This window comes from Equus quagga, unplaced genomic scaffold (genome assembly GCF_021613505.1).
Source record: "Equus quagga isolate Etosha38 unplaced genomic scaffold, UCLA_HA_Equagga_1.0 268.2_RagTag, whole genome shotgun sequence".
Classification (NCBI taxonomy): Eukaryota; Metazoa; Chordata; class Mammalia; order Perissodactyla; family Equidae; genus Equus; species Equus quagga.
The window spans coordinates 251553-268095 of NW_025799870.1; the positions used below are offsets into that span (position 1 = coordinate 251553).

Consider the following 16543-nt stretch of genomic DNA (forward strand, 5'->3'; position numbering starts at 1 on the left):
AGAGGAACGTTATTTTATAGAGAAAAAGGAGGAAGCTGGGAGCGGCGCTTTCGCATCAAAGTCCATTGGAAGAAAGCGAGAGTTCAGGGTAACGGCGGCTTCTCGTTGGCTGAGTTGCTGGGGTTGTCGATTTCTGTTTGGGATGCACCAGACATTTCTTCCTGTAATGGACACTTCTTTCTGTTGTGACCTGTAACTGACCGTCTTTCCTGTAACTAACCTTGAGTGGTACTGAGTGGGAGCTCCCCCTTCCGGCCTCCCGACTCCACTTTAAGTGACGTTTCCCTTTATTAACTTCCAGAGGATGTGGAGCAACTTTTCATGTGTCAATTGGCCACTTGTCTATCTTCTTTAGAGAAATGTCTATTCAAATCCTTTGCACATTTTTTACATGAGTCGTCTGCTTGTTAAAGCATTCTTTACATACTCTGGATACCAATCCTTTATCAGTATGATTTGCAAATATTTTCTCCAGTCTGTGGCCAGTTTTCTCATTTCCTTGAAGTGGCTTATGACACAGATTTTAATTTTGATGAAGTCTAACTTATCAACTTTCTCTTCTATGATTGTGCTTTTAGCATCATATATAAGAAATGTTTGCCAATCCCAGGGTCCTGAAGATTCTTGTCTATGATTTTTTCTTCTAAGTTTCATAGTTTTAGCTCTTACATTCTGGTGTATGATCCATTTTGAGTTAATTTTTGTAAATAATGAAGGGTCTAAATTCATCTTATTGCATGTGGATATCCAATTCTTCCAGCCTCATTTGTTAAAAGGGCAATCTTCTCTCCACTGAACTGTCTTGGTACCTATGAAGAAAAGCAAGTGACCATGAATGTAAGGGTTAACTTCAGGACTCAACTGTTCCACTGAGAGAGATCAATTGATCGATCAGTCTAGACACATCCTTATACCAGTATCATGCTATCTTGATTAGTGTAGATTTATAGTAAGTTCTGAAATCTGGGAGTGTAAGTTCTCCAAAATATATATATATATATATATTTTTTTGGTGAGGAAGATTGGCCTTGAGCTAAGATCTGTGCCAGTCTTCCTCTATTTTCTATGTGGGTCACTGCCACAGCATGACTGCTGACAAATGGTGTAGGTCCACACCCAGAATCCAAACCCACAAACCCCAGGCCACTGAAACAGAGCATGTCAAACTTTTAACCACTACGCCATGGGGCCAGCCCCTGTTGCAGATTTCTGTTTCTGCATTCATGAGGTATACTGATCTGCAGCATCCTTCTGTTTGTCTGGCTCTGGTAGCAGGGTAACGGGCACCACAGTGCACAGCTGCTAAGTATTCCCTCCTCCTTTATTTCCTGAGTCTGGGAAAAACTGGTATTATTTCTTCTTTAAATATTTGGTACCATTCACCAGTGAAGCCATCTGACCCTGGGCTTTATTCTCTAGGAAGAGTCTAGTTTCTAGTCCAATTTCTTTGTTACAGGCCTATTAAAATTTTGCAGAGGCCGGCCCAGTGGCGCAGCAGTTAAGTTTGCACATTGCACTTCAGTGGCCTGGGGTTTGTGGGTTCAGATCCCGGGTGCAGACCTACGCACCGCTCGTCAAGGCATGCTGTAGTAGGTGCCCCAATTTAAAAAGAAGCAGAAGATGGACACGGATGTTAGCTCAGGGCCAGTCTTCCTGAGCAAAAAAAAAAAGAAAAGAGGAAGAGTGGCAGCTGATGTTAATTCAGGGCTAGTCTTCCTCAAAAATAAAAAACGCATTTGTCTTTGACTAAGTTTTGGTAATTTCTGTGTTTCTACGATGTGTCCATTTCACCTGAATTGTCCAATGTGTTGGCATAAAGTTGCTCATAGTATTTCCTTACAATTCCTTTAATTTCTGTAAGGTTGGTAATAATGTCTCCTCTCATCCTGATATTGGCAGTTTGTATCTTCTCTTTCTTTCTTGGTCAGTGTAGCTAAAAGTTTGCCAAACTTGATCTTTTCAAATCCAACTATTGATTTTTCTTCAGTTTTTGTTTCCTATTTCACTTACTTCCATACTAACCTTTATTCTTTCTTTCCTTTGGTTTGCTTTGGATTTATTTTGCTCTTCTTCTTCTAGATTTCTAAGGTGGAAGCTTACACTTTTGATTTGAGATCTTCTGAACAGAGGTATTTACCGCTATTAATTTCCCTCCAAGCACTGTTTAGCTGCATTCCATAAATTCTGACACACTGTGTTGTGATTAACACTTATTAGGAAGTGATATTCAATTTATTTTACAAACACCTCTTTAATGATCACTTATCATAGTTTTTGCAAAGGTCAAATTCCTTTCCAGGAAGGTACAAGGAATGTAATATAAAACACAGCTTATCAATTAGCCAACTCAAGCTCTGTAGCTCAGGTTCTGAAAAGTAACACCAAACATAGTATGCGCTGTCTGTCCATGGACACAGCCCAGTAATCAGACTAACACGAGCGATCTGGAAAGGAAACAGGGATGTGGCCAGCATGAGGCCAGGCAAACACGCCCCCAGGTCACAATTCAGATGGTGTGTAGACGGAGTTCCAGCCTCTTAATGACAAATGTGAATTCTGTGAGAAACACAGCTATGCTGGTTATCGAGAGAAACTCCAAGGGTACATGACAAATGAACTGTTATCAAATACTATTATTTTGTTCCTATAATAAAGTAGTTGTTTCTTGTAACAAAGAATAAGTATCTTCCAAAGTTATAAAATGAATCAATCCATTTCCCAAAATTGACATGTGAGAGGAAGAGCACATCCTGCAGGCGAAAACCATTTTGGTGCAGCGACTTCCTGTCCTGCAGGCTGCTTCTTGTTTTGTTTCACATCTATTGCCGGGTGTCCTTCCAGGAAGAGAATGCAGGTAGTCTCAAAGTGACCTCAGTTCCGTTTCTGACAGAGCTGCCAACTCCGCTGGATACTGAAGCCTGAGGGTCCTTTTCTATCAGGAAGTCACTTATGGCCAAGAGCCGGCAAGCGTCACCAGGCTGAGATCAGAGGAGGAACTAGCAGGCTGGCTCACGGACAAGGGACACAGCAAAGCCGTGTACCGATGATGCGAGCAACCTGGAAACAGATGCGCAGAAGTCCCAGGGCAACACCTATGATTGTTTCATCGGTTCCAAAGTCTTCAAGAATAAGATGCTCACGCTGATATAAAACATAACCTAAAGGTTTAAAACAGAGGAAGATTCAGGTCATGGGCATTAGAAGCACCCCGATACAGCCTCACAAATAACTCAAACACAAGCTCCCGACGTCTCGCTGCCCCAGATCCCAGGCGGGAGTCTCCCTCGAGCGAGCACGCATCACCCAGGGAGGGGAGGGGTGACCGGAGACCACAGCCCCTGGCCCGGTTCAGTCTGCACAGAGCCTGGACTCCGAACACCTACCCAGACGACCACGTGGCTGAGTCTCACCAGCAGGAGAGACAGCAGCCTGAGCTGGATGTGCAGCACGATTTCTCGTTCTTACCACTCATCCCTAAGGACCACCCATTCCTGACGATTAACAAAATTAAGGTGCAAGAGATTCCTATTTCTTGGCTCTTTAATTCCCTTCTGCCCCAGATGATGTAATGTAATGGTGAGCTACAAGCACAAGGTCAGACACTGAGGAAAACGCATACAAAAAGCCACCTGTAGCAACTGCATTTTCCAGAAGGGCTTATTTGGGCTCATCAGAGACCATTTTCAGTCTCCTTTTCACAAAGCGTGTTAACTGTTGACAGGCAAGGGACAGAAAGGTATGAAAAGACTGGGGCGAACCTGTGCAAGAGAAAACGGCATGTCAGCAACGAGTCATCACGCCACCTGGTGCCTGCTCGGCCACCGGCTGCTGGGCTGGTCACTGCACTGTCCCCTGCAAGCCCCGGTCACCAATGTGCAGTGATAAGGGAGGAGCGGAAGCAGACCCTGCCGCCTCCCGGGTATCACTCAGAGAAGGAATTCCATGTTAAACGAGGGAAGTGCTCCTGACTCCAGGGAAAACCCCACAATCGCCAAGCCAGGCAGGGCCGAGCCTGAGGCACGACCCGCAGGGTTACCTGGGATTCCGATTTGGTCTTCTGTCTGCGATGCCCTTCTCTTTGTGGGCCTCCTGAGCATGCACGATGGGAACAGCGTTCTTCCGCTGCGCACTCTCCCCTTCCAGGAAGCAGCCTGAGGGGAGCTGGGCAGCAGGGGCCTCGGGGGCAGTTCTCAAGTTGGAGTGTGGGCTCAGCATTCGGCTGACAGGACACCATCATTTCACCGGGGACCACACTTGCCATTGGCCACCAGGCCTGCCTGCTCCCCAGACTTCACAGAGGCTGTTAACAGGTGACAGCACCAGCTCTCAGCTGGCCTGTGACACCAATCACAGAGTTATGGACATGCTGTGCAGTAAGAGAGCCCCCGGTGGAGGCGGCCAGTGCAGCTGGGGGTGCCTCCTGACTCCACCTGGGTCAGGGCTCAGCTTCACGGACATCCTGCAGGCACTCGGAGGCTGAGGACAGCACGATGCAGAGAGCCACAGAGGGACACGGGGGCACCTGCGAGGAGTCTGCGCAGAGCGCTTCTCCTGATGCCTCAAGGTGCCTCAGGCGCTGCATGGACCACGGACTCCGTTCTTCAATTAGGTGCTTTCATCCCCTGCTGGAGATTTTCTTCTCAAAGCCACTCAAACCCAGAACTTTCTCAAAGGATACCCTAGTCTGCGTTTCCCAGTGAACTAGTACGTAACCATCTGAAAAAATTCATGACACAAAATTCTTAAAATCTTCCTTTTAAAGATCATGCAAAGTAAATAAATCAAGCACAAAATTATATTAACATGATCCTTAATAAGGATCCTTAACAAAGGTATGACAATTTAAATTCATAAACACTACAGTTTTCACAAAATAGAAAGGAATTTTGGTAATACAGTTAGTTATAAAAAGGAACTTCATTTTCTTAGAAAAATTAACAATTAACCTCAGAATAAATTGGTTGATTACAAAGGCCTCTCAAATCAATTTTGAAAAATTTCTAACTTACTTTTCAGTCAAATGTAAGATTCTTTCCACAGTGTAAGGAAAACATTAAAATGCTTTGGTTTACAAAAGTCCCATTTTAATAATTTCTTTCCAAAAATACTTCAACTTTTTTGAAATCCACTAAACCCTGTAATACCCATGAGAAAGGTAAAGCTGGTCTCTCTTCAGAGGAGGCAGCGGTGAGGAACAGAGCCTTGGCTATCAGGTAACTCACCCGGCTCCCGCTATGATGGGTGTTCACCCAAAACCACACCCAGCACCTCGCCCCATGTTCCAGCCCGACACTATAAGCAGAGCTGTCTTCAAAGGTTAGGAAAACACGTGACAAAACTTTAGGAAACCTTAAATTATAAAGACATAGAACTAGGAAAAAGGCTTTGGATTTCCCTGATGATAAGGGAAACAACTGGAAAGGCCACCTTGCCACTCATGATGACACTACAGGATAGTGCACACGTCCAAGCTGAGAGGCAGCAGGTGTAACGCTGAGCCGGTGAGGTCCTGGGCACAGCCCAGCTGATCCGACGCGTCTGCACCGCTGCCCACAGGAAGCCGCCCCTGCAGGAGGCTGAGCGGAAGAGCCTGGCGGGTTCCGAGATGTCAGCTAACGGTCAGCTGGGAGAACGATGACAGTAAACTGAGAAAAGCTGCAGCTTGTACCACACTTTCTGTGCTGTCTTTCTCAAAGCGACACTACACTGCTCTCTGATTTATGGAGAATTAAAATGCCTAAACGGCAGTCACGAGCTCCTCCATGGAGCGTGGCTCAGCGGGGAGGACACTGGTTAGTAACAAATGCCATCACCAGCTCCACGGTCACCATCCAAAGTCCAGATGTCATTGCTGGGATCAGGCCCCTCGCTGACCCAGGCGAGCAGAGGAAAGCCTGTGACACAGGAATATTCAGGAGAGACACAAGCTGGCTGGCCTTCCAAATCATCTTCTAGTTTTATATGCAATATGGCCATCACTTATTGAGAGTAAGTCTCAGGGACATTTTTGCAAAAACAAGTTACTCTTTCCTAAGTGCTGTAAAGAAACAGGAAATTTCTTTAAAATGGTATTATTCTAGATAAACAAATTAGGAGTTTGGAGATGTTTAAAAAAAAATCATGCAAGGAAAGAAACTGAGGCACAGAGACAGTTTCAAAATAGAGAACAGAGACCAGCCTCCGAAACGCGTGCCCAGGCTAGTTCTATCAGGCCTTGTGAAGCCCGCCCCAGCACCCCCAACTCCCCACGTCATAACCGTCTTATAACTTCACCTAGTGGCAAGCTGGAATCGTGTAACGATGACCGCAAGCTTTGGGACCCACCTTGGTTAACCGTCTCTCTGAGGTGGCGGTACACCAGACGGATCTACAGTGACCTGGGAACGAAGAGCAGTCTTCTACGGAACAGCTTCAAAATTCACAATTATAGGACAAAGAACTTTCAACGACAAAATAACTATGTATACCAATTTTGTCCCATAAAAGATTTCAGATGCCTTATGAATTATTGTATATACCCACATTTACAAAATCTACTAGAGGAAAACATACATTTGTGCTACTATCTCAACAGCATTCAAGCTGAGTTCGGTTAGAACTGACTGGTTCATAAACTACAACAAAGACCTGGAAGACACTCGCATCTGAACCCTCACTCAAGCTTAATGAGGCCAGCCGCAGTTTCCAGGTGGGCCTAGCACATCCCAAGCCCGTCACCTGCTCTGAGGAAGGCAGCCCGCCATCGTGCCTTCTCAGGAGGACAGAAGGCGCCTCGGCACCCAGCCCTCCGCTCAGCCGGGCGCCCTCTGGAACAACATGGCGACGGTACATGTGTGCACCCGCCTCGGTCACCGTTCTCTGGCCATCTGGATGGTTACTTCCTTGGAGCACACGTTAAACTAGAATGAGATTCTGTGGCAGTTTAAATAAAGCAGCTTGCTTCCCTCAGAAACAAAGACTGATTTAACAACAGGGAGGTGAGGGTGGGCCCCGTGGCCGAGTGGTTAAGTTCGTGCCCTCTGCTTCGGCGGCCCAGGGTTTCACTGGTTTGGATCCTGGGCGCGGACATGGCACTACTCATCAGGCCATGCTGAGGTGGCGTCCCACATGCCACAACTGGAAGGACCCACAACTAAAATATACAACTATGTACCGGGGGGGCTTTGAAGAGAAAAAGGAAAAATAAAATCTTAAAAAAACAAGCGGTGGAAGCTCCCACGAACCTTCAACAGCACCTCCTGCACAAACGTCGGCATGCGCTGGGAGATGCCAGCGTTCCAGAAAACAATGAAACGGAAACCATCCTGACCGACGTCCTGACCGACGTCCTGACAGTGAAACCAACCAGGTAGAACTCGGAGTGCGATCTCAGAAATCCAAAGCAAATGTGTCACAGCCTGAAATGACGAAGCTGCCGCCAGCACAAGGCCCTGTGCCGGGGAAATGCCAGCACGAAGGTGACACGTCCCTGTGTCAGGCCCAGGTCCACATCTCCCTGGAGATGCACAGGCATCTTCTAAGAGAGCAGGGCAGATTCTCACCACTCACAGACAAGGAAAACAAGTGAGAGTGTTCCGTCAACAACCCGAGAGAGCAGCGAGAGGAAGTGGGCAAGAAGATCTAGAACCAGCAATCCGCTCACCTTTCCAGGCTCTCTTCCTACACTGGATCTATCCACTCCTTTTATAGCAAACAGAGCATTAGCATCCTTTTAAAAATAATGCCAACAAGACTGCTTTCCCACTTACAGGTTAACAGTAAGAAAGGCCAAATAAATTCTAATATGGTGCTGTGGGCTGAACTGTATTCCCCAAATTCATCTGTTGGAGCCCTAACCCCTGGTACCTCACAATGTGACTTTATGTGGAGATGGGGCCTTTGAAGAGGTAATTAAGTTAAAATGAGGTCATATGGGTGGGCCCTGATCTGATGTGACTGGTGACCTCATAAGATCAGGACACAGACACACACAGAGGGACAACCGTGTGAGGACACAGGGACGGGACGAGCGCCTACGAGCCCAGGAGAGAAACAAGCCTTGACCTGGAATTTTCAGCCTCCAAACAGAGAGAATAAATTCTGTTACTCAAGCTGCCCAGCCAGTGGCATTTGTCACAGCAGCCGGAGCTGACTGATACACACTGCGCACAGCAATACCACGAAACACTCCCAGTGGTCTGCCACCTGCATGTTCATCACAGCCCAACCCTGGTTAGAAATACAATTGCCAAGTTAAAAAAAAAGGGCCAGTGGCAATGGCTGAGGCATTTCTGTGTTTCTTACAAATGTGTGTGACTTAAACAAAGGGACATTTGGTGATGAATGCAGTTTCCTGCGCAAGGATGCGCTCCCTCCCTGCGAGCTGCTCAGACAGGCACTCGAGTGGGGGTGGGGGGGAGGGGGTGGACAACACGACACGGAACATGACAACAGATCCTGGCCCACAGACTCCATCCCAGCAGACACGTTTTCCCATCCGTAACACACCGCTTTCCCCTGCAGGACTGTTCTGAAAACGACCACAATCTGATGCTTCCTAGTGTGACAAATCAGGCCTGGGGTAAATTAAGACACAAACCCAGTGGTTAAAACCACTTGACCACAGCCTTACAGGACAACTCAAAGCAACACTGAGCAAAAGCCAGACTCCCAGTGAGGAACAGACATGCACGCAGCAAACACAGTCCCTGCCCAAGTACCACTTTCGGGACAGAGGCCCGTTCCTCAGGGCCCCTATCCTTGGTTTCTAATGGGAACGCCCACAGCCCTTCACAAGCGTACGCACAGCACTGTGGCAGCAGCTACCAGATTTCTTACAAATCCTTTAGGAGGCAAATTCAAGGGAAAAGCTTTCAAGCTCTCTTTGCAATGTGTATGTGAAACAATTCAGAATGCTGAATTTCAACCTTGAGTTGTTAACTTTACTTTTTGCCTGAGGAAGATTCTCCCTCAGCTACTATCTGTGCCAATCTTCCTCCACTTTATAGGGCTGACCACAGCATGGCTGATGAATGGTGTAGGTCCGCACCCAAGAGCTGAACCTGAAAACCCAATGCACCGAACTTAACCACTATGCCACCGGGCTGGCCCTTGTTGATAACTCTCGATGTTAACACCGGGTTGTGAAAGCCTTCCTCCTCCTGTCCTCAGCACATCGTAGTCTGCTTCAGCGGCTCCAACATGGCGACACAGGGCTGTGAAAGTCCACGTGAAGTGCTGATCCTCCAGAGGACCTGCGGTAGTCGGCGTGGCTCTCGGGGCTCTTCTGTTCTCCCAGAGCACGAATCCCCAAAGCACAAACTGAAAGCGATGACGGGGATGAAGAGAAAAGCAGAGGCGGGCACGTGCCTACATGGCAAGCGGCCGCCGACTCACCTCCTGGTGACAGCCAGCTTACAAAGAAACGCATGGGAAGGGCCCACACTTAGTGTCACCACCGCCACAGCTGCCAGGTCAGTGCATCACCAGGTCCCGTGCTCTCTCGTGAAAATTAAGCAGAAAAAACGCAATGTCACTTTTAGGCAAAATGCTGTGTGCCAAAGCAATCCCCAAAAACTGTCTGTCACCGAGTTACCAAAACTGAGAGTTTTGTGGCCAATATAAAGGCAGACAGAGACTATCTAAGAATGTCTGGAGAAATAATTTGAAGACTCAGCACATTGTGAGGCTCGGCAGTCTGAACACTTACAAACGTGACACAGGACAAAGCAATCAGCAGAGAACTACGGATGAGAGTGTACACTAGGGCAGAAGAAGTCTAGGTTTTTAAAGAATATTAATTTAACAATGTGCAAAGTGTCTTTGAAATATAAAATAGTATCCACATTCTTGTGATAAAATTATTTGAAGTTTTTCAACATCATTTCTCTCCAAAATATATTTTTTTCAGGGAAAAAGTAACCTTGGGTTCCAATTCCTACTATACAGAAACATAGATTCCTACATTCTAGTGACTAACATAAAACCTTTTATTATGCCATGAAGAAATAAGAAAACACTTTCTGCTAACAACTTATGAAATGAGGTTACAAAAAATTGCCCACAGAAATTACCAGACGACAGATCAGCGGGATGGCTTGGCCGAGGCGGCTCAATTCCGAGACGTGAACGCGGCAGCTCGGAGCCTGCGCACAGCTGAGGGCCGGGGCCTGCCAGCCTCTGCGATCCTGGACCAGAGGCTCACCCCATGCCTTCGGCACTGGACAACATGGAGAGGTCGTGCCCTCCTCACAGGGTTAAGAATTAAGCGAGGGAGTGCGTGGAAAGTGCTTGACGGGGCACTTCGCAAGCCTCTGTGGGCGCTGTGTGGTGGAGGGCTTCCATGGTCACTGAGCCCCTTGGCTCTAAGGACAAGGAGGGACAGCCCATCCGCAATCCCCCCAGTGAGGATCCTTCACCCAGACGCCAGGCGTCAGTTACAGACAGGAGCCAGCAGCCGCCAACTCACACACTCGTCCTCCTTGGTCATTCTGGGGGAAAGTGTCTCCTGGGCTTACCTTCAATGCCACAACCACCACCTGACTGGTGGGAAGTGGACGGTGGGACCTGGCCCAGGCAGCCCTGGGCTTCCCGTCATCTCCACCCGACACCTGTCTGCAGCTCCTCCTGCCAGGGCTGAGAGGCCAGCCCTGTGTCCCCCGGCCATTGTCCCTCTGCCACTGGAGCCGCCACACAAGACAGGCCTCCCTGGGTCACGCCCTGGCAGGTGGCAGAGGTGACTTCTCCTGTCCTACCTAGCCTTGGCCAGGAGATCCTTGGGCCAAATGCACCAGGGAAACATAAAAAGAAACAAACCTAGGGGGCCGGCCCCGTGGCTGAGTGGTTAAGTTCGTGCGCTCTGCTTTAGAGGCCCAGAGTTTCGCTGGTTCGGATCCTGGGTGTGGACATGGCACCACTCATTAGGCCACACTGAGGCGGCATCCCACATGCCACAACCAGAAGAACCCACAACTAAAAATATACAACTATGTACTAGGGGGCTTTGGGGAGAAAAAGCAGGGAAAAAAAAGAAGATTGGCAAAAGTTGTTAGCTCAGGTGCCAATGTTTTAAAAAAAACAAACAAAACCCTACTTAAAGGCATATCATAAACTCTACTTTTTACCTCACTGGTAACAACTGCCCAGGAAGATAGGACAGAGCACACACAGCTCAAAGCAACCCCTACATGTCCTTGTCCCTGCCACTGAGGAATGGGCGTTTGCACACAGAATCTCGGCTGGCATTCAAGTATTAATAAAAGCATCATAGGCAATATACAGAGCAAGAAAAGATGTGAAGTATAAAATACACATTATTTAATTCTATTTCAAACAATTCTTTTAAGCTTAAAATTTTATGATAAATTAAAGTTTCTCATTAATGGCAAATCACAGCTTCAGTCTCTCTCACTACACATTCGGGATGCTGATTCCTGCCCGTCTCCTTTCAGGTATGACTAAATATTATCACTCAAATAAAACTCTCTTTCTTTCTGTTTCTATGTATATCTGACATTTACATGTGGTGAAAGGGGAAAAAAGTCACTTAAATCTTAAAGTAAAACTTTAGAAACTGTTTTAAGAAGCAGGTTTAACACATCACATTTTGCTCATGAGCACAAAATTTACAGTCAAAAGTTGCACATAAAGGGTTTATTTTAAATGTTTTAAGGATAGGATAGAGTTACATCATAATTATAAAAATTACTTACAGAATTAACAGATTTATATTGTTTATACTTCTAAATGCAGAGAACAGGGGACCGTCTACACACTGTATAAAATAAAATTAAAAACGAATTCAAGCTTGAGAGATGAGGTCATTTACCTAATTTTAAAATGCGAACACGAAGACCTCTGAACTAGACACATTCGTTCGAACTGCACTAATGATGGAAAGTACAGAAAGCGCAGCATTTCAAGGAACCACAGACGTTTCCACCATCGCTGTTTTGTTCTAATAACCGTTCCTGTTTTGTCTTTGGAGAACTTTTTTTTTTTTTTAAGACAATCAGCTTAAGAATGTTTTCAGGCACTACAATTTGTGACAATCAAAACAGTCTTCTGATGGGTCCACAGCGTTCAGAGATTCAAGCCCAATGCACTTCGGGGTTTGGCACGTGAAACAACAGAAATGCAGTCTGGTTTGGAAGTACTGACTGCGTGAAGAACCACAGTCCCTTCAAATGCTGCATGACAGACAACTGGAGAACCACCCTCATGGCACGACACTGCTTCACCAGTGCATTGTATCCTACAACCACTGAACAGCACAGTAAGCAAATACACAGAAAACTGAAAACAAACAAAAACAAAGAGAGAAAACAAAAAACCTAAATATCTTTAACATGCAAGTTCAGTTAGTTACATTGAACATTCTACTTAGAATAGAGCATGCAAAAGGATGGTCTGCTTTGAAGGTTTTCCTCTGAAGGTTACGTGGCAGCCGGACATCACACACGCACACACGACACAGTAATACTATAGCAGGTCAATGAGGAAGGCCAATACGTTTTATACAGAGATTCATGTCTTGTGTTGTCACAAGTCCCATGATAATTTTGGAAATTGATGTTGGATTCCTAGAACAAGGAACCAACATTCAGGTACCAGGAAAATGCAAGCAACGCATGCAGATCTGAAACATGAGCCTAAAACGAAGCCTGAACACTCGGCTAGGGAGCAGAAGTAGTCACAGCATCATTAAGTGTGGTTTAAGCCACCAAAAGAAAAAAGAATGAAAAAAAATAGAAAACAAAAATAACCCCTTCCCCTTCCTTCAGCCCTAAAAACAATACATGGAACGACGATTAAAATAATGATACAAATAATAATCCCATGTCACATTTATCTAGAGTGGCAGATCACATGGTATTAAAGTTGCTAAAAGTACTTGCAGGAAAACCACAATGCAAGTCATTAAGTAATGCTGGAAATGTGTCCCCTGACCCAACCTCAGGAAACTGCCAAAGTACTGTGTTTTTTAGCCCAAAGTCACTGTGCCATGTGTGCACAGTCAGCGCGCTGGACACGCTCCCTCTCTGGGCCGCACGTCTGCTGGGGCTCAGGGAGCCAGGCTCGGCCTGGAGATTTACACGCAGCAACTCTTACGAGAATCACCAGGAAGACAAGGGACAGATCTGTGGCATGATGCTGTTCAGGCAGGGAGGGGCTTCTAAGACCTGGGGACTGGCTGCAGGGAGAAGGTCACCCCTGGCTGGCTGTGGTGAGGCACTGGGCACACTGCAGAGAATGGGGTGCTGTATTTACACTGTGTGCAGGGTTACATCCAACACGAGAAGGCACAGCTTTCCTGAAGGTGAAACTGGGCACTGCACAAACCACGCACAGTGAGGCCATGAAATGGCACAGTCTCTACATCAAGAGCAGCCCCGACAGAGCGGGCTGGCCCTCCAGGGTCTGACTGACAGCATGTGCGTTTAGCCTTCTGCCCACATCTCAGGTAAGCTCTCCAGCCTCCACGGAGATGGGTCCCACATCCACCTTTCTCCTAGCTTTCAGACCGCCAGGCTCACCCAAAGCAAAGCGACAGATGGCTGGTCCACTGCTAAACCAACCACTTTTACAGTTCTATTTCAGTTAAAACAACCCTGCAGGAATGCGCCACGAAAGGCTTCAGCAGCTAAGGGCTGCTATCACTCACACCCGCGAGCTGGCGCAGGCAACTGACCCCAACGTGGCAGGTCCACTGAATGGAACACACCCACCCCAACACCTGAGCCAGAGCGGACAGCACCACACAGGTGTCAGACCTCAGCTGGTATCTGTCTCGCCATCCTTTGTGTGGAAAAGCCTTCTGACCATAATCCTACATCAGTAATTAACAGTCATGAGAGTAACAGCGTCCCAGAGAACTCATTAGGAAGCAACAACGCCACTCTTAAAAGGACATTTCAAATAGAAACGCAGTGTTCTTCCAGGAACTTAGCACACAGGCACAAACCACTGACGCTCTGTTGCCTTTAAATCCGTGTGCGAAGCCCCAGATTACTGATGTGTGCAAACCAAGGACCAAATGTGCTGTCCAAAACACACCGGTGGCCTCACACTGCGGGGACCAAGGACCTGGGCTTGGAGAAAGAAAGCATTTATGGTAACAAAAAATGTAAACAAAAAACTTACAAAGCTTAGAATTAAAGGCAGCCTTTTACCCAGATTTCTAACCGTTCTAACCGTCCTGTCAAATTCTAAGGCGGGTCAGTCATGTTCACAAGCGAGTCTTGTTTGGACACCTGGTTTACAGCCTCCAGACTGAAAGGCGCTCTGAAGTTCTGATCTTCAGAACAAGCTGAACGTCCACGTCCCTGTGCGCTTCCTGTGCCCGAATTCAATCTTAAATAAAGAGCAGTAAGATACTAATATGACTCACTTGGGTCAAGCACTCCTGTTAAACTGGAGAAAATTATTTAACCCCTGTCCCAATCCACAAAGAAAGGACTGCCAATGAAGTGTGTGTGTGTGTGTGTGCGCGCGCGTGCGTGTGTGTACGCAGATCTATGGGTGTGCATATATATATTATATATATATACACACAGATATAGATATAGATACATATATATCTCAAAAAAGGCAATAACAAAAATACCAAACTATGCTTGCATTGTGGCAGCAGACTAAGAGTGTTAAGAGTGAAGGGAAAATGGATAAGATCCATTACAGTTTTAAATGACTATGATACTAGCTTAACTTTGACCAAACTTGCCTGTAACTCCCCTCCAGACAGATAGACTTCCTTTAAGAGGAAGGAGCTCCTTACACAAAATGCTTTGTGGTCACATAAATCTGTACTACTCAGAACAAAACCAGTTCTGCTGGCAGAGATTGTGGGTTCGCAGGGACATTTAAGCTTTCATTAAACTGGAAAGCAATCAAGTCTTTATGTCTACAAATTATACATTTAATAGTTCCACAAATTTGGCAAAGTTCGTGATGACATCTAGGATGTTTTCACCAAATCGTAGACATAAATATGGAAATCATCATCAAACTTGATGAAGTAGACCGACGGCTTGGCCTCCACCTGATGGATGACCATGCCAGTCCTCTTGGAGCCATCTTCTTTGGCATATTCCACCTGTTTGCCTACCAGGCTGTCCACAACTTCTCCTGGTTCCCTCTCTGCTGGAGGTGAATCATCTGTATTTAAAGGGGGAGAAAAAAGAATTTAAAATCAATTTTTAGACACACACCAGCTCACATGTCATCTATTTTAATAATAACTAAAAATGGTTTTAATATCCTGAATTCATCTTGATTATCTAGACCAAGAGTCAGCAATTTTTTTCTCCAAGGGCTAGACAATAACTAAGTTAGGCTTGAGGCCGTGTGATCTCGGCACCAACAACTCAGCTCTGCCATCGTCACACGAGAGCAGCCACAGATGATACATGAGTAAACAGTGTGGCTGTGTGCCAATAACACTTAATTTACAAAAACAGTGTGCCCACCCCCAAGACCTGGACATGTACATGATTTTGAAAATTCTAACAAGAAATTCTTTTGGCTCATGTTTAATTATAGCTGAAATTACCTGAGGAGGTAAGGACTAAAAGAAGGAAAGGGCTTAAGGAAAAAACCTAAATAATTATTTAACTTCTTAAAAATAACTGAGTTACTTCGAAATAGGATTTCAAGGCAGATAACACCCAGTGGGGTTACTGGGAATATACTGTGCACTCAAAGTGCCTCAGTGTGCCTCGCCTTACCTGTGAATCCCTAAAGCTTCTTCCTCCTCAACATCACTGCATTACGCATCGTCTTCCTAACCCAGTGCCCAAATGAAAGGGACTTCTCTGCTTTAAAGATAGGTGCTGACTGGACTCCACCCCCAGACCAATTACGGCTGTATCTCTGAGGATGGCTGAGGCACCTGTCCTTGTTAAAGGTCCCCGGGAAAATGTGAGTGTTGAGAAACACTGCCCTGTGACATGGCAGGAACTCAGTCAGCTCTAGGATCACACATCAAATGAGAGGAAACCATCACCACAACCAGGAAGGAGCCAAAGGAGAAGGGAACAGGGTTAGAGCCAGGCAGGCAGAGGCCATTTCAGAAACCCCGGAGAGGCCAGGTTCTCTTCCACGCAGCAGCACAGGGCCCTCAGGTGGGTGCCAGCCATGCCGGCACAGCCATTAGCAGGGCACCATTTTATTCTCACATGTGTCCTGCTTTGGACCATATCGTGTATTGATGCCAACAGGACTTTGCCTCTTTGGTTCCAATAAACTCACTCAGTGAATGACACAATCCAAAACCTGCTGTTCTGATCTCTGGTACTAACAGTCACACAGCACAAACAAAATGCCTGAGCACAATGCTATCAGTTCTTTTAAACGGGGAAGTGAAGAAGCAGCCTGAGCGAACGCTCTTCTTCAAAATCACTGCTCCCTCCAGCAGCAGCACCCCACGCATGCTTCCGTGGCACGTCCCGTGGACAAAGGCATTCCAGATACACGAGCGCCGTGTCTACAGCAGGGTGAGCGAAGGAGCAAGGGGAGCGCACACAGACCAGCATGGAGCTCCCATCAGAGCATCGCCGCTGCCTCT

At 46.5% G+C, this 16543-nt stretch overlaps 1 protein-coding gene and 1 long non-coding RNA gene across 3 annotated transcripts in view; both read right to left on the reverse strand.

Moving 5' to 3' along the window:
* Positions 1-90: 90 nt before the first annotated feature.
* On the reverse strand, positions 91-6840 carry LOC124233879 (uncharacterized). The gene is made up of 3 exons (XR_006887169.1): positions 4037-6840; positions 2023-3158; positions 91-809 (listed from the first exon to the last, which is right to left on the reverse strand). It is a non-coding gene; the product is annotated as an uncharacterized LOC124233879 (long non-coding RNA).
* Positions 6841-11612: 4772 nt separating this feature from the next.
* Positions 11613-16543, reverse strand: part of LOC124233882 (spindlin-1) — a 71205-nt gene continuing 66274 nt past the window's right edge. For both annotated transcript variants that reach the window (XM_046651146.1, XM_046651145.1), the window contains exon 6: positions 11613-15135. In XM_046651146.1, the coding sequence (XP_046507102.1) occupies positions 14936-15135 (200 nt within the window). In that variant the 3' untranslated portion in view covers positions 11613-14935. The remainder of the gene's footprint in view (positions 15136-16543) is intronic.